The sequence below is a fragment of the Citrus sinensis genome, chromosome 9, assembly GCF_022201045.2.
Source record: "Citrus sinensis cultivar Valencia sweet orange chromosome 9, DVS_A1.0, whole genome shotgun sequence".
Lineage (NCBI taxonomy): Eukaryota > Viridiplantae > Streptophyta > Magnoliopsida > Sapindales > Rutaceae > Citrus > Citrus sinensis.
Window position 1 is genome coordinate 19,424,173 of NC_068564.1, and position 20,588 is coordinate 19,444,760.

Consider the following 20,588-nt stretch of genomic DNA (forward strand, 5'->3'; position numbering starts at 1 on the left):
CGGCTCTCTTGCTATATCAAAGTGCAAATACAAAATTGAAATCCTGGAACCACCCACATATTTGCAATATCAAACCGCAAATATTTGGACTGTCAAAACATGACCCATCAACCTAATATATTTGAAAATAGCACCCATGGTCCAAATTGAGTGACGGGTTATCGGTCAGCAACTGGGAGGATTTCATTTTGTCACTGGAAAAAAACCAGAATGGCAAGTTTCATATATAATCTCCCATTCCATCTGACGTCCACGTGCCACGCACACATATATCATCATGTCAAACTCACAGGTTGTTACTTACAGAATCTGCAACGTAGATGGGTCCTCAAATGAGATTGTTTTTCTCTCTCTTTAATATTGAAGAGAGATAAGCATTATCTTTTTTGAAAAATATTATTTGCAGAGTATTTTAAAGTTTTTAATTTAATATTATATTATTTTTATCTCATTATCTTAAAGAGAGAAAAGTGTTTTAATCGCCATCATTTTGATAAAGAAAAAATGTTGATTAAAATAACATAAACTTATATTTATTTGAAAAATATTTTGGTAGATAACTTATTTTTTTACTCTTCTATTTGCCACATAGGTAAGGAAATAAAATTTAAAAAGTTAAATTAGAAGAGTTTTTTTGGTGATACTCTAATTACCGCGTAAAAGATCCAAACTTCAAACTTGGTTTTAGGAGTGAAGCTGAGTTTTCATTTTTAGTGGGTAATTTTTTTTTTAACTAATGTTGTATATTACTAAATATGAAGTATGCTAGAAATCTTTTTTCTAAGGGAAGATGGTAGAAATTTAAATAGATTAGAAATTGATTATAGTTTCTTGTTCAATTTATTTGTGTTGTAATTATGTAAAAATAATTAATTAAGTAAAGTGAATTCTAAGTGTATTGCCAAGTGGTTTTCATACAATTTTATTTTACTGGTCATCTAAGTTTAAATCTTGAGAAGTAAGGGGTTAAAAAATAAATTTGAGATTTGATTACAATTTTTATTTTTATACTCTTATAATTATTTGAATCATTTAATTTAAAATGATGTGGGACAAGATTTTTAATTAACAAAAAAAAGAAAAATCAAAGGTGAGAAATAAAAATGCTTTTTCCTGAATACGGTGAGTTAATAGGTTTTGTATTAAATTTATATTCTAAATTTTATATGAAATGAAAAATTGATAAATTATTAGTGTGACAGGCTTGCAAACATAACAATAATAAAGCTGTAAAATTAGTATTAACGATATTTATATGAATAAAATTAAAAAAAAAAATTTCAAATTTTGGACGGCTACAACTCGTCCCAGCCAGCGCACAGTGCTGCCCCGGTGCCCTTGCCCGGTTTTTCCATACATCACTGCCCGAAAATCCGAACCACGTTGTCCTCCACCTGTGACTGTGACCGGTCGCCCTGACTCACACCATTCGCCTTCTCCACGATAAATTCATTAAAAACATGAACCAGTGGTTGCACATGCGCCTAGTCCACTAATCCAGCAGATAAAAAATAACTAAATTAATAAAACGAAAAAGTAAATATAAAAAAAGTAACAATCATTATTTCACCCGCTAAAAACTTCAAACGCTCCGCCTTGTGCCACGTGTTCCTATAATGACCAGCCACTAGTGCTGCACACAAAAACAAACAAAACAACTCTGAACGTAACGAGAAGTTAAACGAATCTTCAACAGAAATTCCAAGTCTTGAAAATTACTGGTCCACTGATTCTGATTCTCTCTGCCACAGAGCTCACACTCAACTCAGTGAGATCACTCTTTGATTCGCAGTCTTTTCACTATACGGTTCCGCTAATGGACGCGTCACCCCGGCTCGTCTACTGCGGAATCGAGCCCGCCCGGTTTCCCGCCAGCTCGTTCCGGAAGAACAGAGTTTCGGTCCGCAGGCGGACCAGAAAGGTGTTCGCGGTCGCCTCTGAACCGAAACCGAAGCAGACCGGAACCGGACCGGCCAGTTCCTCCTCGCCGTCCAAAACTGTCAATGGAAGCTCAAGATCATCGCCTCCTTTGAAACCGGTCAACGGAGCTTCCATGGTAGATTTTCAAATCACTTTTATTTCATCTAAATTGCCAAAAATATATATATATTACAATAATATTAGGTTATTGATTGTGTTTTATTTATTGTGAACTGCAGAGGATGGGTGAGGTTTCACAGGAGATTAAAAGAGTGAGGGCACAAATGGAAGAAAATGAACAGCTGTCAATTTTAATGAAAGGATTAAGGGGCCAGAATTTGAGGGATTCTCAGTTTGCTGATGACAGTGTTAAACTTCGCCTTGTCGAGGTAACCTTATGAACACCACATTTTATTATATTTACTGTCTTTGCAAAACCTTGGTAATGGTTGTGATTTTTTTTTTTAATGTAATTTTTCCCCTTCACAGGTTGATGAAAGCAGCGAGTTTTTGCCCTTGGTATATGACCCTGCAAGCATTACTGCATATTGGGGCAAGCGTCCACGCGCTGTTGCTACACGGATTGTCCAGTTACTCTCTGTAGCCGGGGGTTTTCTCTCACGTATTGCTTGGGATATTGTTACCAAGAAGATCAAAGAGGTAAAGTCTTAATGAGCTAGTTTCGTTCTTGTATTCTGAATTACATTTGCCCCAAGAAATTGTGTATGTTAGTGTTGGGGTATACCAGCTCTTGTAGTTTGAATTTCCTGATACTGTGTGTTAGTGATATGCTAATTGTTCCAAGTTCCTACTTTCGAAATTCTCTCTGCAGATAGAGGATGTGGGCTATTATCAGTAATTTTTTTGTTATTGAAAATTTGAGTTAGCATTTTCCTATGAAGCATGCATGTGCATTTTGAATGTGGTTCATGTTCAATTGGTTAAGTGCACCTATTATTTGCAATCTAATTTGTTTTCTCTGAATCAGAATGAAGTTGCTAGAGCAATTGAATTAAGAGACATTGTTACCTCCTTGGGTCCAGCATATATAAAACTTGGGCAAGCTCTGAGTATTCGACCAGATATATTGTCACCTGTTGCAATGGTTGAGCTGCAAAAGCTTTGTGACAAGGTAAAGTACTTGGCATTTCTGTATGTTTCTTTCGTTTCCCTTTCTTTAAATAGGAATCATTACATTTTCCCTGACCTATACTAGAATATTTTTTTAATATAATTTTGTCAGTCCTCATTTATTGCTCCTTAAGTGACTGTGTTTATTGTATGCATTTAAGATACTTAAGAACTCTTAAAGCCCTCAACAATATAATGAATTTTTTTTTAAAAAAAAAAAGCATTGCAAACAATTTATGGAAAGACAGAAAATAGAATGGTAAAGTGCCTTCTTGCTTGATCATGTCAGCATCCATTAGCTTTTGCTGCTACATATAATTGATATCTGTGGTTGATGATGTGAAGGTTCCTTCATTTCCTGATGATGTAGCAATGGCTCTTATTAAGGAGGAGCTTGGTCAGCCTTGGCAAGAAATCTATTCAGAACTCTCTTCTTCTCCAATTGCTGCAGGTAGGCTCAGTTATAATTAATCACAATATGATCAGATTTTCAGTTCTCTGAATGAAGAAAGGGTGCCTTTGTTTAGTAATTTCAGAAAGTCTATGGCGTAAAATATTTACTCGTGTGGTTTATATCAGCATCACTAGGACAAGTATATAAGGGCCGGCTGAAAGAAAATGGGGATTTGGTGGCTGTCAAAGTGCAGAGACCTTTTGTTCTTGAGACAGTGACAGTCGATTTGTTCATTATACGCAACCTGGGACTGGCTCTGCGGAAGTTTCCTCAGGTTTTTTTTTTTTTTTATTGTGTGTGTTTGTGTGTGTGTGAAAATAGTAGAATTTAGCCTTTCTTTTTCAAGAGGGCATGCTTATTCTACAGTGGCAGTAATGATATTTTGCATCACTTCCTTCTTACTCCTTTATTTTCTCTTTAAGGTCTCCATAGATGTTGTTGGATTGGTTGATGAATGGGCTGCTCGTTTTTTTGAGGAGTTAGATTATGTTAATGAGGGTGAAAATGGGACACTGTTTGCAGAAATGATGAAAACGGATCTTCCACAGGTGAATTTGATGACTTTCACTGGTGTAGCTTTATTATGTCTTGAAGACTGTTGTTTGGCTTTTGAGTTTTGACTGCTATTTGGTTTTCATCTTTAACCTTGTTCTGATAATTTTATAACAAAAAGATCTGGAAGATGCAATTTAGTGTATAAAATTATGAGTGAAGCAACAGTTATAAATACATGTGGCCACAAAGTCTTCAATTTCCTATAATTAACTCTGATCTGAAAAGGGTGTCTTGTTGAATGACTCCCTGCTCTCCTGCAACAAACTTCCTTTACTTAATTGCAGGGCTCTGGTTAATACAAATTTCTTGGCTTTACACGTCTATAATCTCAATTTAGATTTGGTGTGTACATCAAAAAAATTGGGACCCAATGCTTGGAATGGAAGGTGACTTCACTTGTGTGATGTTCTCCCTTGGTCCAAAATATTTTTAAAACATTCATTTTGAAATCTGAACCATTACATTCGCACCCTACCAAGTTTCTGTTTAAATGTCAAGCAAGTGGAGTTGGTACTGGCTTATGAGTCAGCCTACTAGACTACACAGTGAATATCATGCTGCTTTTCCAGCTTTTGAACTCAAGAATATTGTAAAGGGCTGAATTGGTCATCAGAAATTGACATATCCGTTGTATGTTCTTGAAAGCCATAAAAGTACAATCAGAGAAATGAAAACTGTCTATGCATTACAACTAAAGCTTGAATACTGTGGTTGATCCCACAACTGTTTATTCTCAACCATGGAGTATCACTTGTACCTCAATGTGGAGATGGAATGCATATATCTAGAACTGGAATTGAAAATATTTTTATGATAGCACATGCTTCTAATATACCTCTGTGTTTTGTCTGCATAGACTGGACTGTGATAACAAAAATATAATGGAAGATTGTTACTAAAAGCTCCATATACCAGGTGGTTATACCGAAGACCTATGAAAAGTATACTTCAAGAAAGGTTCTTACTACAGGGTGGATTGAAGGAGAAAAGTTGTCACAAAGTACGGAAAGTGATGTTGGAGAGCTGGTTAATGTTGGGGTCATATGCTACCTGAAGCAGGTAATATCTGCATGTGTGAATTGCGCTGGCATGTCTATGCTAGCTTACTGAGGATAGATTCTTTTGTACTTATTTAATTTTTTTTCCCTATTTTTTATGTTTGTTTTGTTCTCTTTTTTCTGTTTCAATTCAATTGCTAAGATGACATGCACATAGATTTCTCAGTAGTTTCCTGATTTCTTCCCATACGTCAACAGGTATCTGTGATAATCTTTGTCCATCATTGAAATTTTTCATGGGTATTCACTGTTCAATTGGAAGTCCAGTCTTCGTACAACAACAACAACAATTAGAGAGATTAATGATACATGCTGAGGAAATAACAATTACTGTTCACAATATTGTAGTGGTGGCCATACCATATGTTTGGAAATATAAACAATGACTGTCTTCTATGATCACTTCTTTGATTCATTTCATGTTTTACAACATATAATTGCATCTTGCATATGCTATGCTACCAATGAGGTGGGTGTTCAGGAAGCACTGAGCTTCCTCCTTTTTTTTTTTGGGTGTCTTTTTTTGTTATTTTGATCATCATTATTGTTAGTTTTATTATTATTTTTTTCCAAAATGTAATTAATTAGTTTAGATTGGAAGACTCCTAATTATCTTCTCTCTCTCTCTCTCTCTCTCTCTCTTTCTCTTTCTTAAAACTTTTATTACAGTTGCTTGACACTGGATTTTTCCATGCTGACCCACATCCTGGAAATTTAATTCGCACCCCAGATGGCAAGCTGGCTATACTTGACTTCGGTAACAGTCTACTCCATAAGTGTTTATTGTGAAAGATCATCTTTTTATATTCTTAATCTAATAGTTTACTTGTGTTATTTTTATGTTTTATTTTTTGTTTTTGAAATTTTATAAAGAAGCACTTCATCTTTCTTCCGTTTGAGCCACGCAATTTTTTTTTTTTCATGTCTTTGCTTCTCATAAGTCATAAAAGTGTCAAGTAACTATTGTCACAGATTAAGTTCCTTCTATTTTTCTAACAGGTTCTTCAGTTCTATGAACAAATTGATTATTGCTGTTATCTAAATGTAATGTCAACATTCAGCTCTGTATTTTCTAATATAAAAGTGTATTTATAGTGGTTTCCACGATTAGTACTTTGGTTCCAGTCTTTTTGCAATCCAATAGTTCCTTGACTGTTGGTTACAAAGTGCAAAAAGAATACTCAGGATTTACCATCAAATAATTGGTTTAGGTCTTTCTTTCATTCCTTTGAAATGGCATGAACATGATTGAATGTTGATGTCAGGAAACCCAAGCTGAAACAAATAATTCCAAAGTATAATCTAATGGAGATAATAGGACTAGTAAAAGTTGGCGCATATATGATAAACAAGAGAAGCATATTTTGTTGAAATACAACAACCGTAACCTGATGAATTTGATGCAATTTTGCATAATAATATACAATGTCCATGAACATGATTATAATAGGATATACTTTGCTTTCCAACGTGTGACTGTGAGTAGGCATCCATACTGTACAATGTTTATGAACTCATTATCAAATCTTAGGTGTCCAGATTGCAGGAATCAAATTGCAAATGTACAGGTCTTTGTTGTTTATATTTCAGTAATAATGAAAAATCTTCAGTTGGCTTCTTGATACTATATTGGCTTGTAGTTTCAAGCAAATGACAAATTGCACAATAGGATACTCTCTGCAGGACATCAAGAGCCAAAATACTATATGCTAAGGTACACTTTTGATGTGACAGGTCTGGTCACAAAATTGACTGATGATCAGAAATATGGAATGATCGAAGCAATCGCTCACCTTATTCATCGGGACTATGAAGCTATAGTCAAAGATTTTGTCAAACTTGATTTCATTCCTGAGGGGGTTAATTTGGAGCCCATCTTGCCAGTCTTGGCTAAGGTATTTGATCAGGCACTTGAAGGTGGAGGAGCCAAAAACTTTAACTTTCAGGAGCTGGCAGCAGATTTGGCCCAAATAACATTTGATTATCCCTTTAGGATACCGCCTTATTTTGCTCTCATAATTAGGGCAGTAGGAGTTCTAGAAGGCATTGCTTTGGTAGGGAATTCTGATTTTGCCATTGTGGATGAAGCCTATCCATATATAGCCCAGGTATGAATATTAGTGGATGTGTACGAAAATTTTTAGACATTTTTGTGAATAATAATTACACAGATATGCACGTGTCAACTCTTCAATTAATGGGTTTTAGTGAATACTGCATACTTTGGCTTTTAAAATGACAAGTATATACTTGGCAAAAGATGTTAATAGATTTTAAAATGGTGATCACAAGTCATTATTTCAATGCCCAGACTGAGAGTTGGACAGAAACTTGACTTTTGAATTCAACGAGTTTTTATTCATCTCACTGGGGTAAGAAAAAGCTTAAGCGGAGATATTGTTTACGAAGTTCTCAATACTTTAATCATTGCAACTAAAAGATTAAATATACTGAAGTCCCAAATTCTTCGTCTGACAAGTTTCGGCAATTTTAGTTAATTATTATGTTGAGGCTTTAGACCATTATGAAACATTAGTCTATCTAGAACCCTGGAAGTGTATGAATGCTGAAGGTCAATTATATAACTTTTGCATCCCATTAGTTAGGCTGCATGATTTTGTGAAAACTATTCCACGACCATGATGTCAGTTGGCCATTTACAGTTTGACTGTCCGGCTTTTTGCGTTACAATGATTTAGTCTTTTAAAGAACATTGCACATGGTTCAAACTGAAGTTTGATATGTTTTCTTATATTCCCAATACCATCAGAGACTTTTGACTGATGAAGCTCCTCGTTTGAGGAATGCCTTGCGATACACAATATATGGGAAGTCTGGTGTTTTTGATGCTGAGAGATTCATTGATATCATGCAAGCCTTTGAAAATTTCATAACTGCAGCCAAAAGTGGTGGTGGAGAGGGCTTAAATGGGCATATGGCCGAGCTTGGTATTTTGCAAAGCCAAACAGGTTATATCTTTCCTGTACTTTCGTCAAGTGGATCTCAACCAACACAGCAAATTCAAACGAGGGCAGCTTTAGCCTTTCTGTTGTCTGATAAAGGGAGCCTTTTTCGAGAATTTCTTCTGGATGAGGTAATTCAAGATCCAACCCTGATTTTTCATGCTACCATGCGTCTTCTTCCCTCTTAAACATTCACATTTTTGTGCTTCATGATTGTTCATTCAAATATCTAATTGTTGCATTTGGCAATTGAATCAGATTGTAAAGGGCATTGATGCAGTTACAAGGGAACAGTTGGTACAAATAATGGCTGTTCTGGGAGTTGGAAATGTTGCCCCAGTTTTTAGCATGGTTCCTTCTTTTGGACCCTTTAAGCCTGCTGCACTTCTACCCACCGTAACTGAGGAGGACAAAGTTATATTGAACAATGTACAAAAAATTGTTGCGTTCTTAACTGCGGGAAGTTCAGTATCAAGGACATCAAATCAGGTACTTTAAAGTTTGCACTAAATAATACAGTGGAGAGTAGGCTTCTCTTTCAGTCTTGAATAATAGAGTTACATCTGTTTATAATTTAGTATGCATATAAACTTTTTCATTCTATGACTTAGCTTCCTGTTAAAGTTATGCATGATGGTGGGACAACCTCTTCAGGAGTTTCTTTTTTCAGGCAGTTCTCTTGTTAAAATTCCTAGTGGAATCTATCTGCTGAATTGTTTCGTTTAATCCAGTTCTTTTGGTGGAGATAAAATTTCTGAGTGAGCCTAAAATTATAGAACTGTTTAAAATTTTGAAGATAACAAGGGTACCTTATAGCATAGTCATTTTAGCTCCACACTGGGAGGTTTGTTGGATCAGTTCCTTGGTTTTCTAATGAACGAAATTCAAGAATGATCTCTTCTTCATTGATTTGGAGAAAGCTTATTATGACCGCACTCTCTCCATCTATAGTGTTTTCTTTGGAAAGGATGTATTGAAGGAGGTTGAGGGAATAATCTTCTCTTTGTTGGTTCTCAACTCACTCACTCTGTCTTTTGTCTTTTTCTGTAGTGTCATAGCGTTAATTTCATGATGGCAACAAGTAACATGAAATGAAATTAATATTATTAATTGCACAGCTACTTATTTTCCTCACTTATGACGGCTATATAATTTTCATTTCATTTCATTCACTCTCTTTCTACGGTGGCCCTCCTCAGGGTGTAGATGTTGCTCAGGCACTTCGAGAGCTGCTTCCCGTGTTGCCAGGCATCTCCACAATCTTTCCTGAGGTGATCAGTCGATTATCTTCCCGGGTATTAGCACGCTTAATCCGAGATTCATTTTTGTAATCAACTTTATGTCAGCCTAACCGGTGATAGGGTTTACCATACAGAATTTGTATACAGAATCACATATGGAATACAATCTGATTAGTCTAACACGCCTCTTTAGTACACTAAAAACAAACCCAAATCGTTGTGTCTGATACTGTCGACGGTATCACTGTATACGCATGTATAATCGAGCTCTCCCTTTGTAGCCTAATGGCTTGTTTTCTCTTTTATCATAAAATGAAATGAAAAAGATTTCTTTACAAAGACCTATTGCGCCAACCCTTTCAATACTTTCAATTCCACTTCTAGCATTTGATGAATGTATAAGTATTTATGATCGTAGTGATTGCTTATTTCCTATTGTTCGTGTTTAGCTCAAACTATATCATTAAGCAATGAAGCATTTGTTGCTTTGGCCATGCGGAAAGTTCCATCTATTACCAATTAAAAGTTGGGTAAACTTCAATGCATGTTGGGTAAACTTCGTTTCATTCTAATAATCCTCAAAAATTAAGAAAATCTCAATTTATACTCATTTTCGTTTAAAGTATAATGGTAAAAGGGGTGGAAAATCTCAATTTATCCTCATTTTCATTTAAAATATAATGGTAAACAGGGGTGTATTGATAATTTTGTTTTTTAATATCCTTAACAATAGATAGAAATAAATTGATATTTTCACATTTTTGGAAATAAATTGAAGGTTGCCGTTATAAGTGAGAGGCAAATTAAAGTAGTTCATAAAAAAGAACAAAACAATTAGCAAATAAGGAAGATGGGTCTTTATTATCCACACTGACTTACAGTTTTTTTTTTATCTGAAGTTTAAATTTTACTTATTTTCAGACATTTATAGATTTTAATTTGTTTGTTTTTTATCGCTTATATCTGATTATAAGATGTTTAGTTCTAAATGGAAAAATTCAAATATTATAAGAATATGACTTTTATCTTAATGGTAAAATAAGTGAATAGAATTTTAATATTCTCTCTCATTAATAACCTTATTAAATAAATTTACTTCTTATTATATAAATTATTTTTTTATTAATTTTTATTTATCCCCTTTTTTTGGTTATATGTGTGTGTTCAACTCTTTTTTTTTTTTTTTTTTTTATGAATGAGAAGTTTAAACGTAATAAAACTTTAGGAGAGTGCTTAATAATAGGTCTATCTCTTTGTATTTATATTTACTATTTTTATGATAGATTTTGAATTTTATTCAATACACTAATTTTAATTCAAATTATTAAACATTTCTTGATTCGCTTATGTAATTAACAAGAAAAAAATATCAATATAATATACTAACAATAACATTTTAAGTGTCATATATTAATGTTAAAAAAAAAACATGTGTTAGATATATATTTTATTTTCATGCTTTGATAAGGTAAACATTATCAATTTTTTTTTTGTGTTTAACCAATAAAATATAAGTATTGTCAATATATATGAGATTATATATGTCAAAATATTATATTTCAAATGTTTTATTTTTGAAAAACAAACAACTTAACACTTAGATTCAAATATTGAAAAAAAAGAAAAACAAATATATCATTCAGATATATTTTTTGAACTTATTCAGACTTCTGTCAAATTCAAACCCATTCAAATTTCATATCCCAAAAAAAAAAAAACTACCTTACTCAACGATATTATTATGTCATTTACTATTTATTCAACCGTTTATTTAGTAAATTTTCGCAATTGCAACATAATTTAGATTACTAAGTTGACGCCTAAACTTTGTTTATAACAGTATTGAGTTTACTTAAACCTTATAACCAACCCAATCAATATGATCATCATCTCAATCACTTGAACCAAATTTAACTGTACAAATAAAAGTTATTGTACTTTTTTAGTCAATTTAAATATTTTTTAAATAAGGTTGAGTAGTTAGAGTCACTTTCTTACAAGTATGATAGTAGTGGTGTGAACCCGCACAAAAATATTGTGAGAGTTTAATTCTTTCTTAAAATTTGAGTGAAGACAATATTTTTTTAAAAAAGGTAAAAGTTGACATATTTTGAACATCACAGTGCGTAAAAATTTGAGTTGTGATATATAAAAATTTAGACAGTACTATATAAGATATTGTAACTAAAAAAAAAATTGTCTCATGTAATTAAAAAAAAAAAATTGTTGAAATACTTAATAAATAGATGGAAGCGACGAATTGGTGCTTAACAATATTAATGAACACCAAGTACTACCCAATCAACTCTTCTATAATTATTTAGTTTGCGGCATGCTTAACACATGCAAGTCGGATGGGAAGTGGTGCTTCACGAATCAGTAACGCCCACTCAATTTATAAGCTTGTTGATAATTAATTTGAAAGATTGTGCTTCATTGTTAGTTGTTGGACGAAGCTGATTCGGAAGTGTCTTTCGTTCTAAGGCATAACTTAAATAGAACCGGTTCAAACCTAAAAATGAAAAAACCTATGTACTAAATTGGACCCAAAAAATATATATATATATATTATTTGCCAATATATGGGTAATATCTCTGAAAAAGTAAAATAAATACACTGTTGAGGTGCCCTGCGGCTGTTGGATTTTAGTTTTTAAACCACGAGACTCGCAACACAATGCACACGTGTCTTTTCCCTTCACTGCGAGCCTGCGACTGTGAGAGCACCAGGGATCTCGAGAGGAGAGAACGATTCACTGACTCAGTGGGTCAGAAAGTACTTTTTCAGCCTAAAGGGTGAGCAAGGCTTAAGCATTCAGCCTTTGTTGTCATTTTTTTTGGCTATTCAATGCTTATTTATTTATTTATTTCTTCTGCATGGGTATTTTAATCGTTGTTTATAATACGTTTATTTTTTAGGGTTTAGTTTGTATCTACGGTTTTAGAATGTTATGAAACATTTTAAAAAATTTCACTCATTTTTTTTGGTGGTTTTGGTGTTTGGGATATTTTGAAGATTTTTTTCATTTTTGAGAGGACTTGTTTTCTTCGCGCTCCACAACCACAGCACGGAGCAGAGACACACTCACTCACGTTCCTTGAGCCTGTTTGCTTCCTAGTTCGAGGCTTCCAGTTGCTGTCACCTTGTGCTGTTTGCTTCCAATCCAGTTGCTGCCGTCGCTGCTTCCTTCTTCGTTTGCCATCGTCAGCGACACAAGGTAAGGACATAAGGTTATACATATGTTTGTGATTCCAAATGGTGATGATGGGACATGGCCGTATTTTTGTATTTCGATTGATAATTAAATACATATGTATATTTGTATAATGGCTGCTTTTATTTTGCGATTCAATCGAGCATGGGAAGGACGTCTAGAGACTGAAATTGAAAAATAAACAATCGGGCATTACAGGCAGTCAGGCACTTGAAATTGAAAATAAATGATAGTTCATGTCGTAGCTATGAACAAGAAGAAGTATAACTGTCTAAAATTACATCTCGATTAAGCTCATCTAGAGATTAGAGAGTGTAAAAAAGTCAACAAAGGTTATAATTAGCCCTTGCGTAGAGCTTAATTAAATCGTGTTGTGGTCCTTAATTATCACTAATCTTCACTCTGCCCAATTGGCCATTAATGGAGTTTGCGCACTGCCCCATCAAAACTATGTGGTATTTTCTCGACTAATAGTGCTTAATTAAATCTTGATCTCAATCAAACACATTCAGAATGTCTTTCATTTGCTTCTTCATTTTTTGGCCGTTGTGCTTGAGTGTTGGTGGTTAATTCTTAATTGTTGCTTATTTGGAACTGTTGTCTTGAGTGTTGATGGTGATGGAGATGGATTTATTAATCTTATATGTTTGTCCTTTGGAAATGTGATGATGGACATGGATTATCAATCATGTTTGTTATTTGGAGATGTAACTCAATAGCTTTATTTAACTGAGTACTTGTTTTTTTTTTTTTGTTAACTTTAAAAAGACTTGTTGAAATGCTGAGGATGCTTGGTAGTTGATATTTGTTTTTCATTCATTGATCTGGGCTGGGATTTGAGTTTTTGGAATTTTAGGTGGCTGCTTGGTGAATTTCTGGAAATTGAATTGTTGTAACTTGAATTGTACCCAAACCAAAATACAGACCCGAATTTTCAAACCGGACTGATCCAAAACGCTTGGTTCGGTCTGGTTTGGGTTCGCTTTTTGAACCCAATTGGGTTGAATACTCCCACCCAAACGGGTTGCAACCCAATCGAAACCCGAACCGCCCGAACTGAAACTCGATTTGCCCACCCCTACTTTGAAGATTTTTCGTCTTTGAGAGAACTTCTTTATTTTTCAGCTTAACGGTCTTTTTGGGTTTCTTTGGTACAGTAATTGTCTTTTTGTTCTGTGTTGAAGAATAAAAGGATGTCAAATTTAAAATAAAATAAAAAAGAAATTATGAGGATAATGTGGAATGTAGTTTTTATGGTTTTAGAAACTGTGTTTCTTGTGGAAAAAATAAATGAGAAGGATGATATATATGAGTGAGATGCTGGATGCTAGATATGGGTGACCACTGTCATCTTTAGACCTCAGGGAGCTTTTGTAGTTTAGCAGTGGGGGTGAATGGTTATTTATCAGCTACAAGATTTCAGATTCTTATCTCCTTATGATTTTTAACACTCCTGAGAACAGAGCTATGAGAATAGAAACTATCAGTTACGAGTTAAATTCTTTATGTTGGATAGATTTGGAAAAATTTACTTGCTCAAACATTTTAGAGTGGTGGTATGAATTTAAGGGTAGTATCTTTTATCCCAACCTGTGACCTAATTGAAGTCCCGTGTGAGAGCATTTTTTGACAGTCCCAAATATCTTTATATATACAACAATTGAGACTCACTTGGAGATGATTGTTTTCTTGCTTTATAAATTTCTTTCCTGTAACATCCCAGTGTAAGACATTTATATGGTCTTCATTCAATGTAAAATTAGCATCAATAGATTTGTCACTCTATGACACTCTATTTGAATTATGTTTGCACATTTGAGTTCTACTACCGCTTTTGGTCCTTGCCACCAGTGACTATGCAGTTACAGCGTGGCTTTTGCATAATATAGTAATGGATTTTCGGCGAATTTTTATTTACTCAGTAAATTAATATAAGGGTATTTAGGTAAATTGACAAATGAAGAAATGGTGAAAGTATCAAATCTAGGTCTAGTTGATCATGTGACTAGCCTCTATGAAATACCAAGCATACCCTTTCTCTCATCCCTCTTTGCACTCCATCCCTTCTTCCTTGCTTTGCGGCTAGGTTTTAATTCTTTCTTCGAAAGTAAGCGATATATTCCTCAGCTGTCTTTAAGGAGCTTCAAGATTCATCCTTTTTCTTCATACATCTAAATTGGACGGTGTTTTGAGATAGGGAATTATAACTGATTCTAGCCTTATATCGGGTGTTTGGGTCTACTTTTGTATAGCACAAATAGTGCTAGTCTTGGTTTTCTGAGTGGACAGCTGGTCCACTATCTGTTTTTACATCTTATTCATTAGTACATTTTTGAGTTTCTTATAAAAAAAAATCTATTCCTCAGCTTGACCTATCATTTTGCATCTCATACTTTGCATGTTTGTTTGATTGACTGTATTTGCTGATTTGAAATCATATCTGATTAATAACTTCTGATGGTCTGTATTTCCTTTTTAGGCGTTTTGACGATCTGATCTGTTTGTTTCCTTAGAAATTCGATTGATTCATATGCTATCATATATGGTATGTATTCTATTGCTGTTTTGATCCACATATAGTTCATGATGATTCATAAGTTTATTGAATGTATAATATGATCTAAACTCCTTCGATTTGTATTTATTTTAGCTACGCTCAGTCTAATATTATAAATATGTAGCAATTTGGTTCCTTAGATCAATGTATTCATGGTTCATGATTGGTTTATAAGATGTATTTAATTACAGTATGATCTAGATGTTGTTGTTTTGTGTTTATTCTAGTGTAGTTCAACCAAAATTTGTAGTAATGTTGCGAAGATGTTGCGTAGATCGATGTGAATACGTTGTTATTGTTCCTTTTTTTTTTTTGTGGTTGAATCTTATCTGAGTTATTAGTTTCATTGATTGAGAATCTGTTACTATGGTCGCTATTTTAAAATTATGAATGTTTTTAGCAAATGTTTTTGTATATTTCTGTGTTGAAGTAATATTTATTTAGAAAAAATTGTAAAGATTTGCCAGTACTTTACAAGTTGTTAAGTTGTTATTGTTGATCTGCATAGTGTTTCTGATTAATTCATGGACTCATTAAATCGCAAATTAATCTAAAACATACCAATCAATTTAATAATCAGATAATCTAGTTTAACCTAGATTTTTGTTATTTCTACGTAAATAGTATTATTATGACACTACATAAATATCTATTATGACATTGAAGACTGCATGACTGTTGGATCTGAAATCAGCGAAAGGTATTACTTTTCAATAAACCGTACATAAAAGTTTTACATTAGGACAGTTTTAGGTGGTTGTGGCTTATTATAATAATCAGCTTAAAGCCAACTAAGTATTTTTTGCAAACTGCATTATTGATTGTTCTAAATCTTAAAAAGAGTGTATGCATTTTGTAAATTTTTTCAAGGTTTGAATACAATGCTGCACTCCATCATAACTCTTACTCAAACTCAAGGTACTGTAGGACAAAGTATATTCACTCGTCCATTCGAGCTGCTCGAGTAGCTAGTAAATAAGTTTTTATTTTTCGGAATTTATTATTTTTATTTACCATTTTCTTTGGGAAAAATAATTTAGATTTTTTCTTATTTAAAAAAGAAATCAAAACAAAGCTTCGAATTGAAACTCATTCCCTACATTATATATTAACATGCTGCACTGAGATAGAGACACAGACACCTACCGAACGATAATTGCAATATTTGGTTGTATTCAGTGAATTAAAAGAAAAACAAAAAGAAAAGAAAAATGAAGAATTCAGAGAGAAGTCGATTGAATGGAGAAGCAGAGGAAGAAGACGATGAAGAGGAAAACTTAAATGGGGGGCTTGAAGCGTGGGAAAGAAGCTACGCAGATGACAGATCATGGGAAGCTTTACAAGAAGACGAGTCAGGGTTTCTTCGACCCATTGACAACTCTGCCATTTACCATGCACAATATCGCCGCCGCCTCCGTGGTCGTTCTTTAACAGTCGCCACTGCTCGCATCCAAAAGGGTCTTATTCGTTATCTCTACATTGTCATCGATCTCTCTCGGGTATGCTTTACACACACACACACACACACATACACATATGTATGTATGTATGTATAATTTCATTCAAGCTAAAATTTTGAGATGTATAATGGATTAAAGTTTGAATTTTTTACAATTGTGGGTTTTTTGCGAAAGGGTAAAGATTCAGTGTTTAATGGAAGACATGATGTGAGCTTTTGTTTGTTCTTATTCTTTGTAAGAATTTTAACTCCTTTTTTTTTTTTTTTTTGGGTTGGGTGCTTGGCTTCTATTATGTATTTAGGCAGCTGCAGAGATGGATTTTCGGCCAAGTAGAATGGTTGTTGTTGCAAAACAAGTTGAGGCTTTTGTCAGGGAGTTTTTTGACCAGAATCCCCTTAGTCAAATTGGTTTGGTGACCGTGAAGGATGGGGTTGCTAATTGTTTAACTGATCTCGGTGGAAGCCCCGAGTCTCATATAAAAGCTTTGATGGGTAAGTTGGGATGCTCAGGTGATTCCTCGATACAGAACGCCTTAGATCTTGTACACGGGCTTCTCAATCAAATTCCATCATATGGTCATCGTGAAGTTCTAATCTTATATTCTGCTCTCAGTACTTGTGATCCGGGAGATATAATGGAGACCATTCAGAAATGCAAGGAGTCTAAAATTAGGTGTTCGGTTATTGGTCTCTCTGCGGAAATGTTCATATGCAAACATCTCTGCCAAGAAACTGGTGGAACCTACTCTGTCGCATTGGATGAGGTGAGCTCAACATTCTAATTGGTGTTAAGAGACTAAATGGATTTTTAATGCTTTAATTTTTTATCCACTTAGAAATTTGACTATTTGGCATAAATTATGTCATATTTGCAAGGAATTACCATTTAGGGACTCTTGTCTCCTACATAATGAGAAAGAGAGATGTGGTCTAATTTCTATTATGTCCTTCTATTTTCCTTGATGTAACGACACTTCTTACCTGTTAACAGGTAAAAGAAAAGTATTCTTGTGATTATATTTTGTTTTATATTCTCATGTGACTCTGCAGTCCCACTTCAAGGAGTTGATACTGGAGCATGCACCCCCACCTCCAGCTATAGCTGAATTTGCAATTGCCAGTTTGATCAAGATGGGTTTCCCACAAAGAGCAGGGGAGGGCTCTATTTCAATATGTTCATGTCATAAAGAAGTTAAGATTGGTGTGGGATACACCTGTCCAAGATGCAAAGCTCGTGTTTGTGAGCTACCCACTGAATGTCGTATTTGTGGATTGCAACTTGTTTCTTCGCCTCATTTGGCAAGGTCATACCATCATCTCTTTCCAATTGCACCATTCGATGAGGCCACCCCATCACGTCTAAATGATCTACATAACATATCGCGATCAACTTGTTTTGGTTGCCAACAAAGTCTTCTCGCTTCCGGTAAGTGATTACGTGGAAAGCTTTGCAAGTCCCAAGCGGCTTTTTGTTTATTATTTTTCAATAATACTTTAATACACCATTCTTGATAAATTATACATGGAGGTGAATTATATTTGTTATTTTTTATGGTCAAGTTTCCATTACTACTAAAGTGGTGCAAGGAAAGAGCTGAGCAAGGGCTAGTCAATGAATAAGGGAATTGGAAACAGCACAATAGAGGAAGCATGTAACTGTTTTCTCACATGTGGTGGACTTCCAATGAAACATAATATTTCAGTGTCATCACAAGTTGAGCCGAGAGCCCCAGACAGTTTGGTACCTTGAGGCAAGATGTAATGGGGCAGCCAAAACATGTCTGCCCACTTATCTTACAGGAAACTTTATAATGTACTTACGTAAGTGCATGAAATATGGTGATGGTAGATTAACTATATAGAAGTGAGACAAAGATTTAGTTATATGGTGCTCTGACTCCAGACTACCATAAATATTCTTTCACGGACTACCATAAATAATATTCTTTTACAGACTACCATAAATATTATTTACAGATTGTGAGAGGCAATGAATGAAAGCACCTTATGTAAATGGCTGCCTGTCATATTTTGAAACCAATATCAGAGAATAGATTTGTCATCACCTTCCTTTCTAGGCCACCAGCGTAGAAATGTTACTATTAGCCCAAACAGTTAAGGTTCAGTTTCCCATTAAGAGCGAGAGAAAGAGAGAAACTATCATTAAAGGGCTGGAGGTAATGAAGGTCATAGATCAAACCTTACCACTTCAAATAAGCACACAACAAATAAACGAGAAACTATCAATCATGAATAAGCTCAAGAGGACAAGAGTCTATCCTACAAAGACGGATGTTAGATGCTGATACCTCATTCCTGGTTTGATGTCAAAATACAGAATTTTGAAGAAACTTTTCTTGGCTGGTGTATTTTATGCTTATTTATTGTGTAGCTGTTTTGTTCTTTGCTCTGCGAAAAGTTTGTTTGACTAGTTAGCCATTTGTGTTTTTTGGTGAGTTGTGCATACCTGTTTATTTAGAAGCAGTATAAGGGTTCTTATATCAGCTTAAACCTATAGCTGCTTTTACCGTCTTCTAGGTGAAAATGAGAAAAAGGAAAGAAAATTTGAGAAATAAAGAACTTGAGCTCTTGTAGGCATGCACTGCCAACTCCTTTCTTGTTCTCATTATCTGTTTCTTTTTAATGCAGGAAACAAAGCTGGCCTTTGTGTTGCTTGCCCAAAATGCAAAAAACACTTTTGCCTAGAGTGTGATATTTACATTCATGAAAGTTTGCACAACTGCCCTGGTTGTGAGAGCTTAAGGCAGTCAAACCCAGTTGTTGCTAATGAAGGATGACAGATACGTTTCACCTTGGGTTTTCATGATTTCTTGCCCCCATTACAGAAGCTTGCTCCTCCGAACCAAAATTATGCTGCAACTCAATAGATTCTCACCTGTGACTGACATTGGCTCGAAACGTCCACATAAACTATCAGCCTTGTGCGTAGGCATTCAGGAGTAGTCAAGACGCATTGATTTTATCTTATTTATTTATTTACTTTTTTTGCTTTTTGTTTGTTCTTCTGTACTAAGCTAGCATTAAATGAAGCCCTGTGTATGTTTATGCTAGGTTGCAGATACTGCTTTTTGTGGCTAGCTTTTCTTTAGAGCTCTATTGTTGCCGTATTACACTTTCAATTAAGTTCATTCTTGTCGTATTGTTGCAAGTTTTTTTCCTTTTCGGATCTTATTTTCTGTTTTTCTTTTTTACTTTTCGTGAGACTTTTGTCGCATCAAATATTACTGACAAACCTGATAAAGAGATAGTAATGGTTATTAGTACACCGTTCAGGTCTTCATCCTCACGTTTTTATTTTTATTTTTGTTTTAATTTTTAAAGTCTAGAAAATATTTTCTTTTGAAAGGATCCTTAAAAATAGTTTAAACAAGAAATTGTATGTACATTCGTTTCCTATAAGTAACAAACATCTCTGTTAACTTGGGTTTGCTTTCGCTCGTTAATTTTTTCTCCCAAGATTTTTCCTTTTGATGGTGAGCAGGAGGCACGACTTGCTGCAAATCTTTGATAATCACTGCTGGGATGTGAACATGAAGGCTGTATTCTGACCCCCGTAGGTCTGATTATGACCCCTGCCTTTGTTGGGAAATATATTGATGCAGGTGCTGCTGCTGCTGCTGCTGCTCCTGTTTATCAGATGAAATCCCCATTGATGATGAGAAGAAAATCTTTCATAAAATATATCCTCGCTGCCGATCCAGTTCTGCTTGATGTTCGAATTTTTCTGTGCTACTTTCAAGTGTAACCCTAACCCATTCTGTAGTCATTGGTTAGGTTAAAGTCTCTGGGGGCACACAGCTTGCTGCTTGGTATTTTTGGTTGGATGGCCGTTGTTTTCATTCTCTCTGGATGAGTTAGTGCACGTGGCCAAGTCCGGGGTAAAGTGGAAACACTGGTCTCTTACTATGTTATTTTGTTGTGTTTTTCTTTGAGAAATTTGCCTAAGGCAGTCGTTTCAACTTTCAAATGTAAACATTTGGTAGGGTCTTTACATAAAGAAATCAATTTCGCTTT

The 20,588-nt window shown here is 34.6% G+C and overlaps 2 protein-coding genes across 5 annotated transcripts; both read left to right on the forward strand.

Annotated features, from left to right (window-relative positions):
- The first annotated feature begins 1,672 nt into the window (after positions 1–1,672).
- LOC102628685 (uncharacterized) lies at positions 1,673–9,661 on the forward strand. Its single transcript, XM_052433861.1, has 13 exons — positions 1,673–2,056; positions 2,160–2,309; positions 2,410–2,580; positions 2,909–3,052; positions 3,397–3,502; positions 3,631–3,779; positions 3,928–4,053; positions 4,976–5,119; positions 5,788–5,875; positions 6,853–7,226; positions 7,889–8,212; positions 8,340–8,570; positions 9,281–9,661. Exons 1-13 carry the CDS (start codon positions 1,817–1,819, stop codon positions 9,410–9,412), a joined length of 2,379 nt encoding a protein of 792 aa, XP_052289821.1. The 5' UTR covers positions 1,673–1,816; the 3' UTR covers positions 9,413–9,661.
- Positions 9,662–11,900: 2,239 nt separating this feature from the next.
- Positions 11,901–19,722, forward strand: LOC102629138 (general transcription factor IIH subunit 2-like). 4 transcript variants are annotated; one of them, XR_008051684.1, is made up of 7 exons: positions 11,901–12,118; positions 12,339–12,540; positions 16,274–16,593; positions 16,856–17,317; positions 17,604–17,979; positions 18,114–18,374; positions 19,203–19,349. XR_008051684.1 is itself a non-coding variant. In XM_006489725.4 (6 exons), the coding sequence occupies exons 3-6, from the start codon at positions 16,306–16,308 to the stop codon at positions 19,349–19,351; spliced, it is 1,275 nt and encodes a 424-aa protein (XP_006489788.2). In that variant the 5' UTR covers positions 11,910–12,118; positions 12,339–12,540; positions 16,274–16,305; the 3' UTR covers positions 19,352–19,722. The 4 variants fall into 4 exon arrangements, 1 of the variants encoding a protein (XP_006489788.2); XR_008051683.1 differs by having other exon boundaries at positions 18,114–18,366; XR_008051685.1 differs by having other exon boundaries at positions 18,132–18,366.
- The last annotated feature ends 866 nt before the right edge of the window (positions 19,723–20,588 follow it).